Below are 25,271 nucleotides of genomic sequence, written 5' to 3' on the forward strand. Positions count from 1 at the left end.
ATGGAGCACTTATTCTCCTAGGGCCGGGGATGGGAGCACCAGGGTTGAAAGGCAGGAGCTCAACGTGTGGGATACCATCCCCGGCCCCCACCGGATGTCAAAAATGACATATCCCAGCATGTCTTGCCATAGTTTTAGCATTCCCTAATAGCAAAACTGTGACAAGACATGCTATGACTTGGACAATCATATCAAATATCATATCAAATCAGGAGAAAGGCAGCCCACATAACTGGAATGTCGATAGAGTGTTATGCAAAATCCATAAAAGTTTATAGAGAGGCCTGACGAAACCCACACCAAAGGACACATATAAACTCCCCACATATAGCGCCATGGACAGCATCCAACACATTACATTCATTATTGTAACATTATATTTGTATTTTTCCTTGCAAAAGGTTATTGGTTTGTGTTATTAGTCAGCTGTAATTAATAGTGGCTCAATCAGGATGCCTGTGGCTGTGTTTGTGTGGAGTTTGTATGCTCTCACCATGCTTGGACATCTATGACTATCCCTAACCCTTGCCTGAAGCATAGTGAGCCCACAGAGGGTACATGTTTGTACTGATGGTGGTCAACACAGACATATGGGGCAACATGGACGGTGTATTATTTATCATTACTGCCTCATAGCACTGAGGTCATGGGTTCGATTCCCACCATGGCCCTAACTGTGCGGAGTTTGTATATTCTCCCTGTGTATGCGTGGGTTTCCTCCGGGTACTCAATTTTCCTCCCAAAAACCAAAAATATGCTGGTAGGTACAGATGGGGCAGGTCCCATCTTGGCAGGGGATGGCGCTGGCGTCGCCAGCCGCCATCCCCCGCCAGCGCCATGGCGATGGTGAGAAGGGGACGCGCGCGCACTAGAGGCGCGCGCGTCCCCTTCTGACGGCGCTTCCATCCGTTCCCCCGGGTCCCCACCGGCTTGCCGGTGGTAACCCGGGGTCCCCGCCGCCTGCCCGCAATCCCCCCCTAACCCTGTCCGTCTCCCTGAGGCGGAGACGGACAGGGTTTCCGTCGCGCTGGCGACGGAGACTGAGACGCGCGTGCGCGTGAGACGCACGCGCGTCTCAGTGTATTCGCTGGCGCGGCTGCTGGCGGGTCGCCAGCGCAGACGTTCTGGCGATCCGCCAGCCAGGATGGGACCTGCCCCATCTGTAATTGGCTCCCAGCAAAATTAACCCTAGCATGAATGTGTGCGTGTACATGTGGTAGGGAATATAGATTGCAAGCTCCACAGGGGCAGGGACTGTACAGCACTACTAAATATGTGTGAGCTATACAAATAACCAGTAATAAACCACTGGTACTGCAGTAATCACTGACAGGAAGTGATGCGTGCTTGCTGATATCTCCCCCCCCCCCCACAATTACTTTATCGCCAATATCTTCTGTTCTGAGAGACTCCATCATTTGTTTCTCACTTTAGGGGAGCTTCAATCCCTAACCAAGATGGCCACTTTAGCTAGCACTGGACAGGCATGGCATTGGCCCCAGTCATGTGTAGAGTGACACAGAGATGGACATCTCCCCCTAAGCTCCAGAGAGATGCCATTACCTGCAGATGATATGTACAGACATGCTATGACCAGGGTAGCACAGTGAGTACGGTGTACATACTGTCCCCAATAAACCATGTCTGTCTCTGGTTAAGTCCACTGGACTGTTAATGTGTTAAGACACATAAGTGTGAACATACTTCTGCCATACCCAAGGCTAGATGGGGAAGATAGAGCTATAGCTCCGGCCCGCAACATAACAATAGGCCCGTCACACTGGCATATCTATAATGGGAGCAGTGTATGTGGTGCACACAGGAGCCCACACCGCAGCCATATTTTCAGTACTCTCCCACAGCACTGGCAATGACTCTGAGACATGAAGTTGTGTGCGGGTCTTCTGGAAAATGTAGTGGCCATTTTTCCGGCATTTTGCGACTATTCAGTAGGGCATATACATACTAGTATACTTACCCTGAATGATCGGGTAAATCCCAAAAATTGGGTAGTGGTCCCGGCCCCACGGAAGATTGGGCAAGTCTCCTGCATCTCCCCTTGGCTGCCCATTATTATAGCACAAGAAGGAGAACCTATTGGACCCTGCTCTCCTCTATGCAATGCCTGTTTTCTTAACACTGTGCAAGGGGACAGAGCCAAGATGACACAATCACACCACCACACCCCTGAGTAGCCCACTTTCACCCATCCTGGAGAGTGGAGCAGACAAATGAGTAAGTATGGGCAAAACACTGGAAAAATGGCCGTCATGCCTGATAGAGACAATGAGGCCTGGACAGAGACTACACTTGGCCCGCCTCCTCTTTTAATATTCCACTTGTCTATCATCATTGGATCGCGCCCACATGGCTCTGGCCACACCTCCTCCCCTTCTCAGTACACAAGTAACATTTTCCTGTGGCCCTAAGCCAGCAATAGCCATCCTTCCACAGGTGCACAGTCACGGGTCTGTACTGTAGGTAGAATTGTGGCCTATTCTAAGTTGAACATATGCATAGGTCCATACAGGTCCAGCATATATGAGATGTTAGTCATAATGGCTGCTTACAGAAGTAGATGGCAGGGGACAGTGCAGCGGCATACATGTGTACCACATTTTGCATCAGCCCCTGAATGTGGGCCACATGAGTTAAGCTGGGCATACACTACTGTGATTTCTTGCTGCAGTTAATGCCCAGCCAATCAACTGCGAGCTGCCTGGGACCTTCCCGGACGGCAAGGTCGCAGGCGATTTATCAAATGCCGTCCTTTTGAGATGGATCGCATGTGACCCCTGTTCCCCTTCCGGCCCTCTGCTGGGAGAGAGGTCTGAGGTCGGACCTGCGTGCCGGTCCAACTACCAACTCAGGTCTGATGTGCATGGGGCCGGCCCTGCATCGGACCTGAAAGGACATCACACTGACCCAATTTGGGCCGATTTTTTGGCCTATTCAGGCGGGAATGGGCCGTTAGACTTACTAAGGAGCTGTTTGCCATCATTTGACCAAATAGGGGGACACAAGGACCACTGATCCCTAGCTACATCCGACAAACAACCATCAGATGCTAAATAGTATGGTGGGTAGCTGCGGTTGCATGTAGATCCTATTTAAGCATGTACAGTATGCGTTCCTGCGCCGACTGTGGTAATGCAGCTAAGCAAGATCCCGTTGTTTGGCCTGAGAATCAAACATCCTTCTTTTCTATATATATACGTAAAGCAAGTACAGGTTGAGTATCCCTTATCCGAAATAAGGGAATATTACGGTTTTTGGAATATATTTTTTTTAGCCATACTTACCTAACCCTGGTGGGTCCCCGATGGTCCCTCGGCGTCCATGGAGTCCTCCGGCATCCACAGCAGGCCACCAGCACCGTCTCCGGCGTCTCCAGCGGTCCCAGGAGTGCTTTATGCAAGTTCCCAGGCGCGCCGGTGACGTCACCGGCGCACGCGCACTCGCGCAAAGCACTCCTGGGACCTCTGGAGACGCCGGAGAGGATGCTGAAGGCCTGCTGTGGACGCCGGAGGACTTGGTAAGTATTAAAAGAGGGTTGGGGGGGGAAACAAAAAAATAAATTTGAATTATTCCAAAAAACCACGGATTTTGGAATAATTCGGATACGGGATGTCCGGATACGGGATACCCAACCTGTATTCACTTGCTGGGCGCTGTCATCTTTGGGTTGATAACGAGTACAATACTGATCCTACTTCCGCAAATGTATGGTCACAATTTTGGGGTCTGGTCAACAAGTACACAAGGTCAACAGATGAAAGGTCGACACTGGTTAAGGCTGACAGGGTCAAAAAGTTGACAATAGTCAGCACACAATGATTCAGTTTTTTGTGTCAAATCGTGTAAGTTTCATAATAAGTAATCACCATCCAAATGTCTAGGCCGACAGTCACTACTGTAGGCCTGCCACTATTGGTCAACAGTGATTAGGTTAACACCTAAGAATGGTCAACACAAGCTTAAGGTTGACATGTAAATGGTCGACACTCAAAAGGTTGACACAAGTTTATTATGTTTTTTTTTTTATACTAACTTGGTTCATACTTTACTATCCAAGTGGGCATAGAGTTATATTATAGTAGTGTGCCGGAAGCATGGCGAGCATATGCGGTACACTTATGTTGTCCATGTTGACATATGTCAACATAAACACCAGGGAAAAAAATGGAAAAACTAGGGTCGACTTTTTGAGTGTCAACCATGCACATGTCGACCATAAACTTATGTCGACCTTCTGTCACTGTCGACCTAGGGTATGTCGACCATTCTTAGGTGTCAACCTAGTCACTGTCAACCAAAACTGATCAACCTAGTGACTATTGATCTATACATTGGCGACTCATTATCGCAGAACATTGACCTAATGCATGTCGACAATGTTGCATCGTCCTAATAGCTGACGACCTAAACACTGTTTATAGATCATCCGTATACCACAATTTCAACCTGATTAGCTCAATTTTATGGGATATGGGTTCAACACTGTCTGGATCAGTGGTAGCCAACCCTAGCCCTCGAGAACTACCAAAAGTTCACATTTTCCAGACAACCTAGCTGCTGCACAGCTGCACTCATTACTCACTGACACATTTTAAAAGCGCCACAGGTGAAGCTAATTAGCTCACTTGTGATTCTGTGAGGAGACCTGCAAAACATGCACTGTTGGTAGCTCTCGAGGACTAGGGTTGGCTACCCCAGGTCTAGATAGACAGTCAAAAGGTCGACCACTATTGGCAGACAGTCAAAAGATGAAAAAGTCGACATGACGATATAACTATACCGTGTCCCCCCGTGTGGCTCACTGCTCTTGGTGCACTATTATATTCTCCCTCTGTGCACACTGGGATGGTAAAGTATGAACTATTCATATAAAAAACCTCATGTCGCCCTTTTTTCCATGTCAACCTTTGGTTTGTGTCGATCTTTTGTCTGTTTACCTAGACACTGTCGACATAATAACCATATTTAATATACGCCATCTGATTTCATTTCATCAAACTTATTTCATCAGATTTTTCAAATATTATTCACCACTTATCCATAAATACAATAAAAACGGCAAAAACTTAGGACAATAACCATACAAATAACCCTGTATAGGAGATGATGGCGTGTGCCGACACAGACCTTGTGTCTCCCCTGTCTATACGTGCTGCCGAGCATTGTGGTCGTCCCGATTTAGGTTGACATGCATTGGATCTACCACTGAAGGCCGACATGGCTTAGGTTAACACATGAAATAGGTTGATATGGTTGGAAGGCCGACATAAGCATTAGGTTGACAATAGGAAGGTCAACTGTCAAAAGGTCGACATGAGTTTTTCATGATTTTTTTTTTTGAGCCGACATGTGCCGGCAGTTGGTATTTCATGTGCTACCATCAACTACAGTGTGGAGTGAGAATAAAACAGTGTACCCGAAGCATGGTGAGCGGATGCGGTCCACTTAGACGGTGCTCATGTCGACTATGTTGACATTCGTGACAAAAAAAGTGAAAAACTCAAATTGACGTTTTGACTGTCGATCTTCCCATTGTCAATCTAATGCTTGTGTCGACCTTTTAACCCTGTCCACATTAGCCATGTCAACATATTTCATGTCGACCTAATCATGTCAACCCAATGACCTACAACCCCTAGAAAACCCCGCTCCCTGTGGGATGTATACACCACACCCCTAAAATGACAGTTTTCCCAGTTCCATAATGTTACATCTTATGTTATGTTGTGCATTAAACAATAACCAGCTGACTTTATACCATTTACATGTTGTTTTGGTATTGGATGGGCACAGGACGCTTTTAGCACAATAACCGTTCTTGCAATGGACAAGGTCAAAGAGGGACACAACACATAAGGGGTAACATGATACATTGCTAGATTTACATTTATAGAAGTATCAGGGCAATACATAACATATCAATAGCATAATGTAATATCCAAAGTGAATGCAAATGTTATAAATAATGTATATATAATAAAAAGGATAATTTGTTCCCTTTATCTGCCGTGCAAATGTGTGTGGATGTCATGGCTAGCTGCCTGGGGTCAGAACCGGTGTTATTTATATAATGTGCTGTGTTACAGATGCCCTCTGCTGGTGTGTTTTATATATTGCAGTATATAAATCCACTCTGCAGAAGACAGAGATGTAGGACCAGGAATAATGGGGTAAAGTGGTATAAGGAGGTTATTCTGGTCTGATTGCTCCCCTGCGCGTTCACACATTAAAGTGCGATGCTTAGCATCCGCACATGCGCATTAACATTTATGCGCATGTGCAGCCGCATTATGCGTGTGGACACGGCATATTGATTATACGCCAGCCGCTACTACACAGCAGTGCGGGTGGGGGGCGGATGGCAGCGGGCCATGTTCCCACTCAACGTAACGCTCAGCGTTTCATGGGCGTTCCCCTTTGATCTGTGAGTGCTTGCGAAATCATTTGATGGTTGGCGCTCATCAAATGATTTCGCCCCCGCATGCTTTGTGGGTCAACCAGAATAACCTCCCAAGTGCACATTATGGGGCTGATTCAGACTCACTCGTAGCGGGCCAAATTCGGCCCCTTCCCCGAACTTCGAGGTTTGCGCATGTTTGAATATGCGCATGTGCAAACCCCAGGAGCGAACGGCTTCCGTAAGTTTCACACTCGTTGAGCTGTTCACTACGGGAAGGGAGGGCTGAGGACGGGCAAGGGGTCGACGCAGGGGACCGCCTGGCATGCCCACAAAAACAGTGCGTACACCCATCAAAATGCTGGTTGTACGCAGGCGTGTCATATGGCGTCAGCCACCCGCCCATAATTCGGTCTTCTCTGGCTAGAATAAAGGTCTAGACTGAGGGTGACATTTAATAGGGAGTGATTTTAGGATTTTGGCCATTTTTGGTGTAAAAACGGCCGAAATCGGCCGTTTTTCCGAAATCGCCAACTTAATGAGATGCGATTTGCCGCAAAAATCGCACTTTTTGCTGTGAAATCGCACATTCTGAGGTGGCGATTTCTCAATTCGCATCCAGATGTTTTCTCATTGGAAAACATACAATTCGCAAATTTAATGAGGTGCGAATTTGGAAATCGCCCCCAAAAAATGTGTAAAAATCGGCAAAAAAAATAGACCAGGTTCTGACTGGCGAATTTGTCAGAAACATGCACAGATCATTGCGATCTGTGCATGGTTCTGATGTTAAAAAAAGAGTTAAACAAAAAAGCGTAAAAAAAAAACGGCATGGGGTCCCCCCTCTTCAGCATAACCAGCCCCGGGCTCAAAGAGCCGGTCCTGGTTTCATAAAATCACGGGGCTGAACAAATAGGCTTCCCCAGGATTTTATTAAACCAGCACCAGGCTCAAGGGTCGGTCCATGAGTAGGGGTCCCCCGTGTTTCAAGAACCAGCACCGGGCCCAACCAGCCAGCAGGGTAATGCCACAGCCGGGAGGAGACTTTTTATGCGGACCTGGGTGAGTAGGATTTCCTTCCACAGGTCCCCCATGGATTTCTTCGGATCCAGGACGCCGGACTCTTCAGCCCTGGAGCTCCGGAACCAAGGCACCGAAACCAAGCCACCGGACCTGACCCAGGGACCTACCGACGGGCTCAAGATAGGTAAGTATCAGTATGTATGGGCTTTGTATGTATTAAAGTTTTATTTTTAATGGGTTTCAGTGTGTTTATTTAACTATTTCTTTTACTGTGGAACTTTAAGTGCCAGCGGGCCCTTTACTGCCCCGCATGCTGGGACTTGTGGTTCTCCAATTCCCAGCATGCGGGGGAGGCTTGCTGGGACTCATAGTCCCACGGTATAAGACAATAGTTTATCATCTATTTTTTACACAAAATATCAGCTCGAAGCCCACCGCCCAGGGGCATCGAGGACAGCCCCGGGCTTCAGCATGGGCAGGTAAGTTCTGGAGGGGGGGGACCCCTTCTTTGGGGGGGTCCCCACTCCCCCAGGACCCCTGCTGACCGGTCAGGGGGATGAATGCTTTGCATAAAAAGTCTCCCCCCGGCTGTGGCATTACCCTGCTGCTGGCTGGGCCCGGTGCTGGTTCTTGAAATACGAGGGACCCCTACTCATGTTGTCCCCCGTATTTTGGAAACCAGGACCGGCCCTTGAGCCTGGCGCTGGTTTAATAAAAACCTGGGGTAGCCTATTTGTTCAGACCCATGATTTTATGAAACCAGGACCGGCTCTTTGAGCACGGGGCTGGTTATGCTGAAGAGGAGGGACCCCACGCCGTTTTATTTTGACTTTTTTTTTTTTTACACAAAATCGCACATTTCTGAAAATGTGCCGATTTTCATTACTGAAAATCGCACATTTTCATGTCTAAAACTCGCACTATATTGCGCTTTTTTGCCGTGAATTTGCATCTCATTAAATATGCGAATACACAGCAAAAGTGCGATTTTTAAAAAGGGATGAATTGGGAAAAAATCTCATTTTGTAAAAAATGGTCATTCCACTAAATCTCACCCTGAAGGGAGGAAAGATCATTCAATGGCTGTGAACAGGTTTGAATCAAGCCCAATGTGCGCAGATACTGCTTCATGTGGGAGAAGCAGTATCTGCGCACATTGGGCTTGATTCAAACCTGTTCACAGCCATTGAATGATCTTTCCTCCCTTCAGGGTGAGATTTAGTGGAATGACCATTTTTTACAAAATGAGATTTTTTCCCAATTCATCTGTGGTGATGTGTGGTAAATAAAGGGGGTGTAATGAGCCATTGTCATCTGTAAGATAGCACACCGATGTGCCAGGAAATATGAGTATGGTCATTGGCACCAGCCGATCCAATAGTTACAGCTATTGATTTCATGGGAGCTCTTGAACATGCCCACCGGAGCGGGAAGGGCCGTTAAGGCCCCCATACACTAGTGAGATTTGGTCTGATTGACCTGATTACGATGGATTTGGCTGATAAATAATGACAAGACATTTCTGTTTTTATGTACATATTTTATTCATATGTACAATAAAGTGCTTTTCACTATATACGTACTTGTACATATATAATGCTAGTCACATGTCACCTGATTACATCCCCCAATGAGCTTGTTTTTTTGGCATCATGTGTGAAAAACACGGGTCTGTGCTGTTCACACTGCCGTACACCCGTGTATTACCCAGGAAAAACCCTGCAAAAAAAACCATGTCTAGTTCCCGGGGCATAACACCCGGGAATTTCACAAAGACCCTTTCACACAGAGACGTGACACATGAATTTTCAGCTTGCCCCGGTAAATACCCGGGTTTTTTCGGCAGTGAGAACAGGGTATATGAAATAGGGCTAAAATCGCCCGGTGTGTAGGCCCCATTATCCCCTGCCCCTTCCTCCAGTCATTCTCCTTTGTCCTCCACTTGTCGCATTAAAATAACATAGACCCCTTGGATCCCCAACTGCTGATTTCTTTGCCAGATGTTGCTTTTCTCTGGCGCCTCACCCACACGTTCTGCACATCTTTAGATCTACCATTAGGTATTTTTGCCTGCCCCAGAAATGAATGGAATGAAAATAAATGTGGGCAATCAGTAGGGTGTAGTGTACGTCATCCTGCTTCATAGGGTATATATCAATGCCTATATACGTCATCCTGCTTCATAGGGTATACCAATGCCTATCTGCAATGCTAATGCCACTGCTCCAGGCCAGGCCAGGCCTGGCCTACCTGTATGCTCCAGATGCTAAGTCCAAGCATTCTCTACCAGGTAATCAATGGGAGGGAATGCTGGAACTTGTGACTCTGCAGCTGGCCAGGCCTGCTCCAAACCATGTGGGTCATTCTAGTTTGTTCAGACAGGGCGTAATTCAGCCCATTCTGATGCTTTGGGAACTGGGAACTGCCCATGGTATAAAATGCGCATCTCCCCTTTGCAAACAGCTTTGGTGACTGGCATAGTTGCTGAGCCATTTGCAAGGATAAGGGCTGGCGAAGGCACAGTGGCCACACATGTGAACACCCAGCGTTTTATGGGCGTTCCCATGGCTACGCAGGCAGGCTGTGTGCTGAGCAGGCACACGCACATCCCCTCGCATGTTAGTAACAGGACTTGGCAAGGGGAGGGGGGGATTGGGAGTAGTCGGTAGGACTGACACTCCGGCGCTTGATAAGCTGCGATCTTTGCCCCATATGTAATGACAGGTGGTGCAGTCATCCACAAATCAGTGCCCTCTCAACTCTCGGCCAAAGTAGTGCAGCTGGGCATTCTCATGCAGGCAATGTGAGCAGAGGGCATAATGACAGCATTGCAGGATATTGGGAGTAGTCAGGCAGCATTAAAGTGTTGGTTCTCTTCAGCAGTATGAGGAACACCAGTAATGAACAATCAGGAAAACCTGCCATGTTATTTAATAATCTACAGAATCCACCTCATTCTTCTGCTGTAACTCAGGAGCAATAACTGCAAACATGGAAACACTAACGAGCTAAACAAGTCACTTTAATTAGAACATACTATATTTTAATACAATAAATATTTTTTAGAAAAAGTGTAAAAATGATTTTAAAATATAATTGGTAAGTTGAAAAGGACAGGGAATATGTATAAGGGGGATTTTCATAGTTCGTAAGAGCGAATACAACTCAGACCACACAAAGTGGAGCTAACCGACCTGATCTTACTCGTATGATTACTGTGAGCGGCTGCTGGGGGGGGGGAGCAGGCGGCAGTCACTGGTTGCAGGTTATGAGGAATCAACATTTATAAAGTAATCCCAATGTTTAATATGCAGGGACATACCGTACATAATCATGGTGTATAGGTGGGCGGACTTATCACCTGTCCTAACCGTTTGCTGCTGCAAAGATTAAATGGGCAGTAGGAATACGCAGTGCAGAAAGAGTACTTACCCTACACCAGTGATGGCTAACCTTGACACTCCAGCTGTTGTTGAACTACACATCCCAGCATGCCCTGCTACAGTTTTACTATTTGACCATGCTAAAACTGATGCAGGGCATGCTGGGATGTGTAGTCCAACAAAAGCTGGAGTGTCAAGGTTAGCAATCACTGCCCTACACTATTATAAACTGCTATGTATTTCAGAATGTCTCTGCTGTACTCTTGCTGCACAGACAGTTTACACCCCTGACCAATAACGGCTGCCAAAGGGAACAACAAGCGCAATACTGCAGCAGTAATCATTTGCCAGGACTATGCAGCACAGATAGGGGTCTGGCCCAGGCGCAGCAGTACTTGGAGGGGAGAAGGAATAAAGAGACTCCGGTTAAATCACTTTCTAGCTTTTTGATGTAAAGCTATGATATTGTTGGATGAATCATGGTCACTCCCTGTATATTGTTCTTCATACAGCACAGGCAGAGCGCTGATCACTTTTACTGGAGCTTAGTTCTAGAGATTACAACTGCGGCGGTGGAGACAGACATGCCGATGGACATAATAGTTATAACCGCTTCAACAGAGACACAAATCCATACACCAGTGCTGTAGCTGTAATGGTGTAAAGTCCCTTGTTCACAATCTTGGGATGACTGGGAATTCTGTTTTGTGATTATTCTTATTCACTATATAAATCAGCCACTTTGGGAGAAGACAGCAGACTCCAGCTACGAGGAACCTACCTAAGACGGACTAGGTGACTGGATTACATTATAGTCTTTACCCATCTGCTGCAAGAGTCCACAGGGCAGGGAATAGCAAATCCATCCATTCAGGTAGAACATTGTTTCTCATTCCTCCCACAGACCACAAGCCATCTATTAGGTCAATATAGGGAGCCCAGGTGGGAGATAGAAAAGATTTACGGTACTTGTTTCCTATCTGGGCGCCCACTAAGTTAATTGCGCACCATGCTATTCTCCGTAGAGAAATCGGATCGCATCGCATCGTACACATACACGATATTGAACGATGCGATGCGATCCGATTTCCCATAGGAAACAATGTTAAATGGCTCAATTTAGCCAAATTATCATAGGAACAATAGTAAATGGGCCAAAAACACCCCTGAACATTGAAATGTCCCCCCAAAAGTAGTTGACGCCACCCCGCCATCAACGTGAACCCGAAGCGTGGCGAGCGCAGCGAGCCCGCGAGGGGCGGCGGTACGCGTCCTCCGACCTTTTCATGCCCTACTATCCACGTCGGCGTGGAGTGAGAATAGAATAGTGTGGCGAGCGCAGCGAGCCACCGAGCCCGAAGCGTGGCGAGCGCAGCGTGCCCCGCGAGGGGACGCGGATACCTTCACAGGTAAACGCGTCCCTTCGCGGGCTTCCCAGGTGTCCGCGTCGCCCGCGAGGGGACGCGTATAACTGTGAAGGTATCCACGTCCCCTCGCGGGGCTCGCTGCGCTCGCCACGCTTCGGGCTCGGTGGCTCGCTGCGCTCGCCACACTATTCTATTCTCACTCCACGCCGACGTGGATAGTAGGGCATGAAAAGGTCGGAGGACGCGTACCGCTGCGCTCGCCACGCTTCGGGTTCACGTTGATGGCGGGGTGGCGTAAACTACTTTTGGGGGGACATTTCAATGTTCAGGGGTGTTTTTGGCCCATTTACTATTGTTCCTATGAGAATTTGGCTAAATTGAGCCATTTCACATTGTTTCCTATGGGAAATCGAATCGGATCGCATCGCATCGCATCGTTCAATATCGTGTATGTGTACGATGCGATGCGATCCGATTTCATTACGGTGCCGTACGTAGAAAACCTGGGCGCCCAGATAGGAAACAAGTACCAGATTTACAATGAACCAGAGCGTTGAATGAACACTGAAGCCCAGTTATATATATATATATATATATATATATATATATATATATATATATATATATATATATATATATATATATATATATAGACGTGACACATTAGGAGCAAGCGGTACATCTGTCAGAACAGACTTGGGTCTACAGTCATTAGGTCGACCCCGGAAGGTCGACTGTCCCCAAGGTCGACATGGCTCAAGGTTGACATGAGTTTTTCACTGTTTTTTTTACCCGAATGTCGACACAGTCGACATGGACACAGTTGGAGTCGAACTGCAGCCGCTCGCAATGCTTTGGGCACACTATTTTATTCTCCCACTACGCCCTAGTGGATGGTAGGGCATGAAATACCGCCTGTCGGCACCTGTCGGCTCAAAAAACAGTGAAAAACTCATGTCGACCTAAAACCATGTCGACCTTGAGCCATGTTGACCTTTAACCCTGTCGACCTTGGGGACAGTTGACCTAATGACTGTCGACCTAAGTCTGGTCTGACAGATGACCGTTTCCCCATTAGGAGTACTTACAGAATAAATAGTGAGACAGTAACGCAGTGTGCAGTTAGCCTCAACCCAAAGCTCTTGGCATAGAACGTCCTTACAATAAGACAAGACCAGCTCCACCATTTTTATTAATACTGATATCACCTTTGGCTAGCTGGAAATGACAAGCGTCCATAGCTGTTCCAGTACTGTTAGCTTAACGCAAAGCTAAATAGGCTGATTTTTTTTTATATTCTGGGGACATGTCACATTCACATGTATATGCATTTTCAGTGCTGGTGGATGACGATGCATATTGGAGCAATACATGCTGCACCATCAGGTCTGGGTTCTATTAAGGGGTGCACCACCTACAATCTATTTGCACAATAGCATCATCCTCCCTGACAAAGGGAGCTGCAGCGCCTAAAGTAGCTTGAGCTACGGTGAACCCAACTGAGCCTAAAGCTCTAAGCAGGGGGAAAGAAGCGAGGTTATGGTAGCTAAAATAGTCAGATAGAACAGGACGTTCAATTTGAGATTAAAAACAATTCGATTATATATAAAACTGGACATCCCAGACTGACATGACACACACTATACAACTAAGCTGTGGCCAAAGCGCTTGACCTTAAAACCTTTGTAACACATGACGGTGCTGTATTACAGTCGGTGTCCACCGTAATAATAAAAGTGTAACATTGTATAACAGCCTGTGGAGCAGATCGCTGGAAATATAAGATTGATAAAACATGTAGTAAAAATATGTGGGCATCGGGGCTCAACAGCCATTGTATTAAACCGCCACTTATTGCTGTGATATAGACCTGCCGATACGAAGTAGGGAAAATCTGCTGGCACTACATGCACTGCATGCCTTGGTTTGCGTAAGCAATGTAGTCAAGTGGTGGGTGGTTTCGGGAGAGCTGCCCTTGATCGTGTGCTTTCAATAATAGAACTATAAGCACCACACCTAAACATTGCGCCACTCGTCTACCCCCACATTAACATGGGTTGCTAACCCCCTCTGCACGTAAGGGAGTAAACCAGTCCTTCTTTCTGGCATTGAGGAGTTTAGCTTGGATAGGTACCATCCGGTGAGTTCCTTGCAAAGAGAATCATTACTATGCATTTGTCAACTGTACACTATATATAAGACAAAGTCCAGCTCCAGCAAGTCTGAAGTCCATCTCTACATATAAACGGAATATGCCCAGGATACAAAACAATGCGAGTTCCACCAACCCAAGTCTATCCAGTCTCATGCAAGAGGGCAGTGCTATGTTGTCACTGTCTATAGTATAAGAAACCCATCCACTCTTTGAAGCCAGGAGAGGACAATATGGCACAGTCAGCGGCTTAAGCCGTCACCGCATTGACAAGTCCTATGTACAAAAGCCAAGACAGTTGCCCATCAGGTCCCATCGTCTCTCTAGGGTTATGCATCCAACTGCTTGCTGCTTTCAGACTTCTGGTCCAGCCGGCTCCGGTTACTTTTCACCATGTAGATGAAATAGGCCAAAGTCTCCTTCTCATTTACTGGAATGTTCCGAAAGTGCCGGCTTACAGTCTGTCAAAGAGAACAGACGGATGATGTAAGTTGAACAGTATAATAAATATGCATTTACTCTTCTAGAGCATAGTCTGGAATAGTCGGTTTACACTTTTAACCTTAATGAAGATCCTAAAGTAAGCGTCTAAGATGTCATGCCCCATAGAGTTGCTCTAAAACTGATGAATCAGACATAGAAGACTGCCAGACCCACCCCTGATCCTGCCACACCCACCCCCCGATCCAGCCACACCACAGAACATTGATCCAAAGTCAAGTGAATAATTCCATTTGGACAAGACCCTTCCTTACTCTATATAGTATGTCCCCCATTTATCGGTTTCAAGTCTTTCCACCCCTCTATATGTCTGACACATTGATAAAAGCCCTATCCAAGCCTGGAAAGGATTCCGCCATGACTTTTTTATCCTCCAATAAAGCGCAGATCTTAGTGAACACACAAACCACGTCCACCCAAATCTGATGGGATTTATGCCAACAACCCACTCCTGTAAATATTCTGCTATTATATAACAAACTTTAACTGCCCCATTCTGGTGGTTCTTATTCAGTGATAGTGTCCCTCAAGAAAACGACAATGGATCGTACAGTGTGTGCACAGCATAAGAGGTTAGCTCCATAAAGATGCTGCAGATTCTCTACAAGCGTTTCTAGTAGTTTATGAGACCCCTGGACATATTGGTCTTCAGGCATTATCGGGTGGTAAAGAAATAAAGACTAGACCCGCATTAGTTCTATAGGCAGTTAGGATATAGAACCTTATTACAATATTAAGGTCTTTTACCCAACAGAGCTCGGAGCACATTGGAATGCCTCCATTTCTTGATGACCCCTTTACTGGTTCCTGCAGGACTTATTTGTACCAGGTTATGTTATCTGCTCGTCACACTGCCGATCTACCTCATCTTATCCTGGGTACACACTAGGCCAACCTACTTGACAATGGGTAAGTACATACACACGTCACTGACTCATTATTGATGGAACGTGTGGTGTGTCTTCAATGTGCCCGACCAGTTGTAATGTCAGAAATCTGTGGCCTCTGTAGTGTGGGTGGTCATACACACGCAGCAGAAGGAACCAAAATATTGGCCGTGCTGTAATGCAATATTTCTGAAAGACACCGTTCACAGACCTATCTCTGGTAAAAGCTGGCCGACACGCCCATGATATACCGGCTGCTCAACTGAACAGCCAATATATTGGCCATTGTGTACTAATATACCAGGTACCCAGACAGGGTGAAAGGGGGATGTGATAGAGAAGTCCCAGAAATGGTCTTTGAGGAGCATGAGAGTGTTTCTGGATACTATTAAATGGAGACACACAGCCGTTTCTGATACACTGCCTTCATATCTATATGCACTGACATGCATCCCTGGTCCCTTTTCTTTAGTCCTCTGCACTCAGGTTCATACTGAGTATTGCTTCTCTCTGGTTTATGTGGTGCATAGCTGGGATTTATTCTGTTACAACCATTAGAAACTGTAATAATACATTTTATGATGTGTGGTTTGTATTTGCATAATATATTTTGTATTATATAAATGTCCGCCTGCAGTACTCATGGTATTTTGTCTTTTCTCCCACACACCTATGGTGTCTGTTTGTATGCATTACAATAACAGTAATAACCAGCAATGGTCGGTCCTGGGAAGCATACCTCTGCGAGCTGTGCCTTGTTGAGTCCAGGGCGGGTCTGGAGCTTGTAATGTCTTTTGTACCTGCGAAGAGTGTTCACTTGCAGCTGAAACAGGTCAACCTGCAGAAAAGACAAAGACAAATGGTATAGCAACTCCTCACTGGGAACCAATTATTTCAATTGGTCACCTGTGTGCTAAATACATGTACTGTAGTAATCCCTATTGTAACAGCTCTTGTGAAGGACTGGTATAATTATTTATTTTAAAAGGATGGTTTTAAAAAGGGAACAAGCTAATGGACAGCTCGAATTAGGCAGTGGTCTGTCCAACAGAGATAAATTTTTTTGGCTCAAAATATTTGTTTTACCGATGTAGAACATCCCCTACATTAAAGGAACTGTGCTTATTACATCAATTTGGTTTTCCTGTTACGGTCATTAAAACAGACATGCATTATAATTAGTTTCCTTTTGTCCCACTACAGTTGCGCATATTGATCTGAGTCGCCAATCAGGACCCAATTCTATACATGAGCCTCAAACAACCAATCCATCTATGTCTGATCAGGACCAATCAAATGCCGGAGAGTGAACAAATGTAACCCGACAGAATGTTTGGCCATTGATTGTACTCATACCTGGGATGCATATGATCCCGATATTACAGTACATACAGCAGGCATTCCCAACCTCAGTGCTGACGTCACACTAACAGTGCAGGTTATAGGGACATCCATGCTTAAGCACAGGTGACTAATTAGTACCTTACTTATTCTGATTTTACCATCTGTGTTGGATATCACTAGAACCTGCATGTTAGTGTGCCTTGAGGACTGAGGATGGGAATGCCTGACTTACAGGTGGTATTATCCTGTATTTATATATCTCCTTAGTGTTCCCTCTAGGAATTTTTGGGGGCAGTGCAATGGGGGCGGACCGGGCCCGCCGACGTCAAAGTTGAGGGTGGTCCGGGGTTGACTACGTCACAAAATGGGAGTGCCCGGGCCGCGACATCATGAAAAGGTCCGGTCCCGGCCGCCGCTGTCACTAAAGGGGGCGGGCCCGTCCCAACCGAAGTTACTGAGCTGCCAGGGAAGCGCCAGTCATCGCCGTCTACAAACCATCGGGGCTGGCACCAGGCTGTTTCAGCGGGGCACTGCTAGAGGGGCAGGGCACATTTTGCCCTTTAAAAAAAAAAAAAAAAAAAAAAAAAAAAAATCGGGCAGGGCGCAGTGCCCCGCTAAAACAGTGTAGCGGGAACACTACTCCTCAAGGGATCCACAGTGCTCAGTTACAGAGTACATACACAGGTAAGCAAAACAAGAAAACAGTGACTTATAGTTCAGGACGATATAGGAGAAGGACAGGGTATAGAAACATATCTGCATCAGCATAGGATACTATAAAAAGGATTAGGGTGGCATAAAACAGAGGGAATGGATGCAGTCTAAGTATCGACATGGTTTAGGTAAGAGAAGGAAGGTCACATGATATAGGGCCTGGCTTGTGAGCTTACATTCTAAAAGGGAAAGGGGCAGACAGACAGGGCGGCTCAGATGGAGATAGACAGTGGGTTAGGATGAGGAGTTGGCTGGTTTGGTGAAGTGGAGCTTGAGAGCCCATTTAAAAGTTTTGTAGAGGTGGCGTGTCTGACAGGGAGGTAGAGAATTCCAGAGAAAGGGAGCAGCATGTGAAAAATCTTGGAGGCAGGAGTGGGAGGAAATAAGCAGTTAGTAGTAGAGGCGGAGTGCATTAATAGATGGAAGAGAATGGGTGGGAATGTAAAGGCAGATAAGGTCAGAGACGTTAATGGGAGAAGAGTCAGTGCGGACTTTGTAGGGGAGCGAGAGACACTTGGACTGGATTCTGGAAGGGAAGCCAATGTAGGTACGCTCCGTACAGCAACCAAATAGGTGCTCGGGTGGTAGGACCAAATCTTCCAGGTCTGGGCACTGCCAGACTCACCAGGACAGATCATAAACATAATGAGTATTCCTCACTAGAAGGCATTTATGGACCCATAAATAGGACTCCTCACCTCTGGGACATCTGTCTCGTGCTCTGGAGAGTCTCCTCCATCATCGCTGGTTTTCCGCTTTCTCTTGTTCCGGACACTTTGAATAAAATTTTTGTGGAAGTCACAGATGTAAAGATGTCGAACCTGAGGAACCCGAAAACAGTCAGAAGTATTTGTGAGTTAGAACAATGCAGTTATTAAAGGCAGGTTTGCATGTTCATTATAGTAATGTGGGAAATAATCAAATGTAAGAATGTATTCAATTGGGTATGGGTCAACACACCTAAGGTACATGCTTTGGGTCGACCACTGAATGTCAACATGGGCTTAGGTCGACAGGATCATTAGGTCGTGTCAACCTAACAACCGTATAACATTCAATTACTGTGCAAAGGTGCCCATTTCTATAGTGGCAGGAATGAGAGTCTCGAATCGGTCCAGATCTCTGCCCATTGCTGGACAATGGGCCTAATACAAAATACAGACCTGACCACAGGACAAATTTGTTCTCAAAATGGGCAAAACCATGTGCACTGCCGGTGGGGCAGATGTAACACGTGCAGAGAAGGCATTTTATTTCTGTGCATGGTTAATACTGGCCACTTTAGTCTAAAGGCCCATACAAACTGGGCGACTTTCAGCTAAAAGCCCCTCAGTTTACTCGTTTGAGTGTGTGCGACGCATCGATGAGCTGTGAGCACTGTTGCAGATTCCCGCATCATCGCTGGCCTGGCCGTTCATCTGCTGGTATTACCCCTGATTTCCTCATCAGTCATGGACCAAGCTGAACACTGACCAGAAGTAGATGTAGGATACAGCTCATGAAATGTACACTACCTCAGAATAAACTGACACAATTAAATGCATGTGCTTTTAAAGCAGCTCAGATTTAAAATGTCATATAACCGGTGGACTAGAGAGTTAAGAAATATTGCATACACCAACAGTGATAAAGCAGGCAAACAGTGCTGCAAATATAGATTGTAAGCTATGTCGGCTTGTTACTACCAAGTTTGTTCTATCACAGTCTACAATTGTAAAGCGCAATGGAATATGCTGCACTATATAAGAAACTGCATGCACTGACTTAACTAGCGGGCAATAGCGCGTGCGGGACCACACGGAGCAATCTGTGCTTATTTTCTAAAGAGGTAAACACAGGGTGCAATTTCAGCCCCGTTTAAAAGACAAAGCCCTGCTCAGCGCGATTGCTCAGCACACAGCATGGCGGCACAGCCGCGAACTTTGCTGAGCGTTCGTGCTTCCGCACGTTGCTTAGTTAACCAGCCGGGTTACCCCGCGTGTACGAGGCTTAAGCGATCTAGTCAGATTGCTTAGAAAAGAGCACAAAATTGGTCTGTGTGTAGGCCCCTTTAGCCAGGCCTGAAATAAACTAAGATAGATATTTATAAGCCAAAGTAACATATAGGGGGGTATGCAATGTGCCGCCGCTATTCCTGACGGGGAAATAGCAGCAGCTCCCTATTTAATGCTGTCTTTAGCATTGAACGGCAGATTGGGCCCAACTTTAGAAGCGGTGGGGCCTGATCTGCCGATAACGGCCGTGGATTGTTGCGATGCCAGCCGCAGATCAACAATCTGCGCCAATCGGCAGGCGGGACATTGAATCCCAACTGACGATCAAAATGCAAACGGGCCAGGATCACGGCTGTCGGGAGCAATCGACAGCCGCGATCCTGGATTGAATACCGCCCCATAGGAAGTGAGGGTAGCAAATTATATGTGAAATTCTGCTTTGCACTGTAAAATATGGTTCCGTGACAACTTGGGATACAGGCAAAAGAAAACAAACTAGGAAATGTACACTTAAATGCACCAGTATGCTAGGAGTAGTTTAAGTTACAAAGCAATATATATTTTGCTGTATGCTTTGGGATTGCCTCAAACCCTACAGCTCCAGCCCCCGACCAGTACTAAGGCTCATACACCGCTGCTGAAATTACTGTTACGTATGTTGTACCTTGTCCTAACATTTATCAGGGATGTCACAGCGTGTTCTCAGGGCCTACGGGTATTATGTCTGTACTGAATACAGCCATGTACTCCATTGTATTTTATAAAGCATTTAGGCTTCTGAACAATGAAGACAATGATCAAATAGAGACAAAACGGATGTAATAATGTATGTGTCAGACTACATCAATTTTTGTAATGTCAGCTGTAGGAACACATGTTGTAAGTGGAGTAATATCGGAGTTATTAAGATGAAGCGTTCTAGTAACACATTCATTCTGTACAACATTTACAGTGTTACTGAACCAGACAATTAGGAGAACTGATCGCACTTTCAGAAGGAACAATTTAAATCCTAAATGGAGAAAATTCTGAACTAAAGGCCCCCATACCCTATGCGATTTGGGCACGATGTCACCCGATTCCGATGAATCGGGCTGTGAATTTGGGCCAAATCGCACATGTAGACATTCCATCCAACCCAATGAGCGGACCGTGCACATTGGATTGGAGTCAGTAGGTCGGATGGGCTGCACAGAAGATTTGCGAGGGGGGGCGCAACGAACCAGTAGCCGGGCAGGCCAATCAGTGGCTGCCCATTCATTTATATGTTCCCCCCCCCCCCCAAAGTGCTCCCACTGCTGGTGCTGCTGCCCGGGAGCAGCTTCCCCTGCCTGGCTCCCTGTGCTGTCCCCCCCTGCTCATGCTGCCTGGTTCTCTGATCATGGGCATCACCCTGCTTCCATCCCCCACTCCCTGTTCCCCGCGATTTGATTTATCACATGCAAAACTTGGCACATGAAGTGCCTAATCACATGTGATCCCTCCCGGGGAGCTGCCAGGACAATCAGGGGAACTAATGTATGGGGGCCTTTAGAGGGGGGTGGGTAATGAGGCGCGATACTATCTTCCTAGCATACATGCATATTGGGGGGGGGGGGGGGGGGGAGGAGAGTGCAAAGACCCCCCCATCCAGATATATTTGAAGCTACAAAGCTCTTCAGATTTCCCTTGAACTCTCCCAGGAATCTGATCTGACCCTGGGCTCAATTTTCACTTTATTCATTTCAGATAGATCTGACTGATCTGATGCACCCTTGCTACATCAGATGTATATGATGCAAATTTTAATACAATAGGCTGGGTTACTATGGGGGATAGATGAAGCAGGGGCCACTGTAAAGGGATAGGGTGGCCAACTTCTTGGAGCAGTGTGTGGGCATCCAATCCGCCTTGAATCACCCGAGACCTTCCTGGGCGGCAGGATGTGATACATCATATGCTGTCCTTCTTCATGTGATCCCATTCCCCCGCTGCTGGGAGGGGGGGGGGGGCAGGCGGATCGGAGCTCAGATGCGCACGAGATCGCGCAATAGATCGAATGTCAAACAAATACAATTTGGCCACTTTTAACACAATAAAAAATAAATAAATTACATCTTACTGTGTGTATGGGCAGTAGGCACACGTGCTACAGGGATCATGAGTGACTAACATCTCAACTGGACGGGTACATTTAAATGTCCATCCAGTTGCGATGTCAGGCATGGCATGTGAACGACTGATTGCGTATACTGGCATTATATGGGAGCATATGAGAATCGGTATACCATCACTAGGTCAAAATGGCTTAGGACCTTGATGGCTAACCTTGACACTCCAGCTGTTGTTGAACTACACATCCCAGCATGCTCTAAATCAGATTTAGAATGGGAAAATAGCAAAACTGAAGCAGAGCATGTTGGGATGTGTAGTTCAACAACAGCTGGAGTGTCAAGGTTAGCCATCAAGGGCTTAGGTTGACAGGGTTGGAAGGTCGGCACAAGCATTAGGTCAACAATGGCTAAGTCGACAGTTAAAAGGTCAACATGTTTTTATTTTTTTCAGCCAACATGAGCTGACAGACCCGGATGGAGTAAAGGGGGGGGGAGGGGGGTGTAATCCATGGCACCCCCTCGTTGGTATTTCGTATTGAATCCGACAGCCGGTATTTCATGCCCTACCATTCGCTCATGCATGGAGGGAGAATAGAATAGTGAGTACCGCACTCAAAACATGCGAGCCACGCAGTACACTTTGATAGTGTCCATGTCAACACCCAGGGCAAAAAAAACATGAAAAAATCATGTCAACCTTTTGACAGTCGACCTAGCAACCATGTCGACCTTCTGTGACCAACCCAACGCATGTCGACCTAATATGGGTCGACTCAATGACCCATACCCTGATAATTAACCATTTGCTCACAAATGCTGTAAAACAGACAATAACGATTGTTCGGATAAATGGATTAACCAATTGCCTGAACGACCATTGTTTGTTTTCCAGTGTTTGGGACAGAATGTTCGGTTCTCCTATCAATGACCAGATTTTTGTACAGAACATTAGGGTCGATTGGTCAACAGTAATTAGGTAGACAGTCAATTGGGTGATCATAATTGGTCAACAAGCAGTAGGTCCACACATAAAAAAGGTTGACATGGGTTTCTCATTATTTTTTTTAACCTACTTGAGTTTGATTAGAATAGTGTGCCCGAAGCATGACAAGCACAGCGAGCCATGTGAGGGGATGAGGTACACTTATACAGTGTTCGTATTGGCAGATCGACATAGACACCCCCCAAAAAATATGAAAAATGTATGTTGACCTTTTCATGTGTCGACCATCTGCTGTAGTAAAAAGGGGACATAGCAGATGTGGATTAGTGTACTATAGAGGGAGAGTGTAGTTGCATATCCAAAAAGTTGGGGGACTTTTACAGCCAAAATTTGTGTATAGTGGAGAATACAATACAATATAAGGTTTTATAGCAAAGTATAGTACAGTGGTTCCCAAACTGTGTGCCGTGGCTCCCTGGGGTGCCTCAGGACACTTGCAGGGGTGCCCCAGGTCGATGGTCCAGGACCAATTCAAATTATTTATAGTTAATTATTTATGGGCAAAACCAGTGGTGTGTGTACAAACAGAAGGAAATCCTGCCCTTGGCTTTACCACATAACTGAACCTAAGAATCGCATATTATAAACCCTATCTACTTAATGTTCGAAGTACTGTATTCTGGTTTTCTTATTGGTTTTTTGGGGGGGGGGCCTAGGGGTGAAAAAATTCTGATACTGTAGGGTGCTGTGATTCAAAAAAGATTGGGAACCCCTGGCATAGTAGAAGGTTGTCTACCACAGAACTGTGCAGTATAAGGTAGTATAGCATAGTGTAAGACAGTACAGCACAGAATAGTACAGTATTATGTAGAATAGGGAAGCATAATAAAATACAGTAGTATGACAGAACACGAAATAGGAAGGTAGTATAGTATAAGGTAGTGTTTCACCATATAGTACAGTATAAGGTAGTATAGCATAGTATAAAGTAGTGTAATACAGTGTAGTGCGATAGTATAGCACCACTGTATAAATGTTGGGTAGAGTATACAGAAGCATAGCACAGAATAGTGCAATATACAGTGGTATAACAGTATAATGCAGTATAGGGCAGCACAGCACAATAATGTACAGTATAGGACAGATAAAGTGAATATAAGTTAGTATAGCACAGTATAAGGTAGTATAGTATAAGGCAGCGTAACACAATATAGTAGAGTATACGATAGTATAGGGCACAGTATAAAGCAGCACAGCGGGACACTCACACTCTTGTCGATGTCCAGCTTGAGCTTCTTCTGGGAGATACTCTTCTGCACCCGCTTGCTAAACGACGCGTTCCCGGCTGGCCGGGCGCAGCGCTCTCCCGCGTCAATCAGGCAACACGTCTGCCCGAAGAAAGGAGCTGCCGGGGCCGGGGGCCCATCCCTGCTGTCCTCTTCGGTGCTGAAGCCGTTCATGTCGCCGCCTGTGTATCAGCCGCACATGCCGGGCCTTCCCCAACTCTCCGGGACACTCTGCAGCAACCGGGCCGCCAGCTCCCTGACAACGGAAGTCCCGCCCCTTGCCCCCCTGCAGGGCGTGGATGAGAGGGCGGCGGGCGGAGTCACCTACATACACAAGAACAGCACTGGACACTACGCCTGTCAGTTCAGACGGCTATTAACACGCCCCTTCCTGCTGCTGACCAATAAGGTGCTTTGTCACAGCAGCCGGGTTCCCCGCCTCCTCCTACCTTTTTTGTGTTGTTCAGCATGAGCACTCTGTCTCCAGAGTCCAGAGCAGTTAGTACATCTCAGCTGCCACAGTGCTGAACTCAGGCAAATGCATTGTAATGAAAAACGAAACAAAGTAAAAGAATGACGGTTCACCTTTTTTTGGGATCGGTGGCTCACTCACTCTTATATGGGACCCACCCAAAAGATCCGCTTCGTTCACGAACGATCCATCTCTATTCTGTACCCAGCACTAATGTGTAATAAAACAGCATGTGTTACACTTAGGGTTGTGTACAGTACACTGCATATAAGCCGCTGCTACCGTACTGGTCCCAGTGTCCCTCGCCACCGCCCACCAGTGTCATAGAAGATGTCTCATGTAGGGGCATTAATGCTGCAGCCCCCATTGTTCTCAAGACGCTCCAATGAAAAGACTGACCCCATAAGGCAGTAATTCCCAAACTTGTTTGAACCACGGCACCCTTGAGTATCAAAATATTTTTCACGGCACCCCTAGGTCAAATATTTGTTGTCAATAGGTTTAGAAAAATTACTAAATCAAGTAAATTGTGTTTATGTAGTGAGGAACCAGATTTGCTTTTGTTTGCCCACATATTTCATGATTAGCAGCCATCAACTGGTTTTGCCTCAGGCATTGCCCATAACTATTGTGAATTTGTCCTAGACCACCAGTCCAAGGCACCCTAGGGGAACCACAGCCATAAGGTCAACTTTTA

General features: G+C 46.3%; 1 protein-coding gene across 1 annotated transcript; it reads right to left on the reverse strand.

The window, feature by feature from the left end:
• Positions 1-13,362: 13,362 nt before the first annotated feature.
• On the reverse strand, positions 13,363-24,407 carry SAP30L (SAP30 like). The gene is made up of 4 exons (XM_083181728.1): positions 24,085-24,407; positions 18,485-18,607; positions 16,468-16,566; positions 13,363-14,801 (listed from the first exon to the last, which is right to left on the reverse strand). Exons 1-4 carry the CDS (start codon positions 24,274-24,276, stop codon positions 14,670-14,672), a joined length of 546 nt encoding a protein of 181 aa, XP_083037854.1. The 5' UTR covers positions 24,277-24,407; the 3' UTR covers positions 13,363-14,669.
• Between the last annotated feature and the right edge of the window lie 864 nt (positions 24,408-25,271).

This window comes from Crinia signifera, chromosome 4 (assembly GCF_055691185.1).
Source record: "Crinia signifera chromosome 4, ASM5569118v1, whole genome shotgun sequence".
Lineage (NCBI taxonomy): Eukaryota > Metazoa > Chordata > Amphibia > Anura > Myobatrachidae > Crinia > Crinia signifera.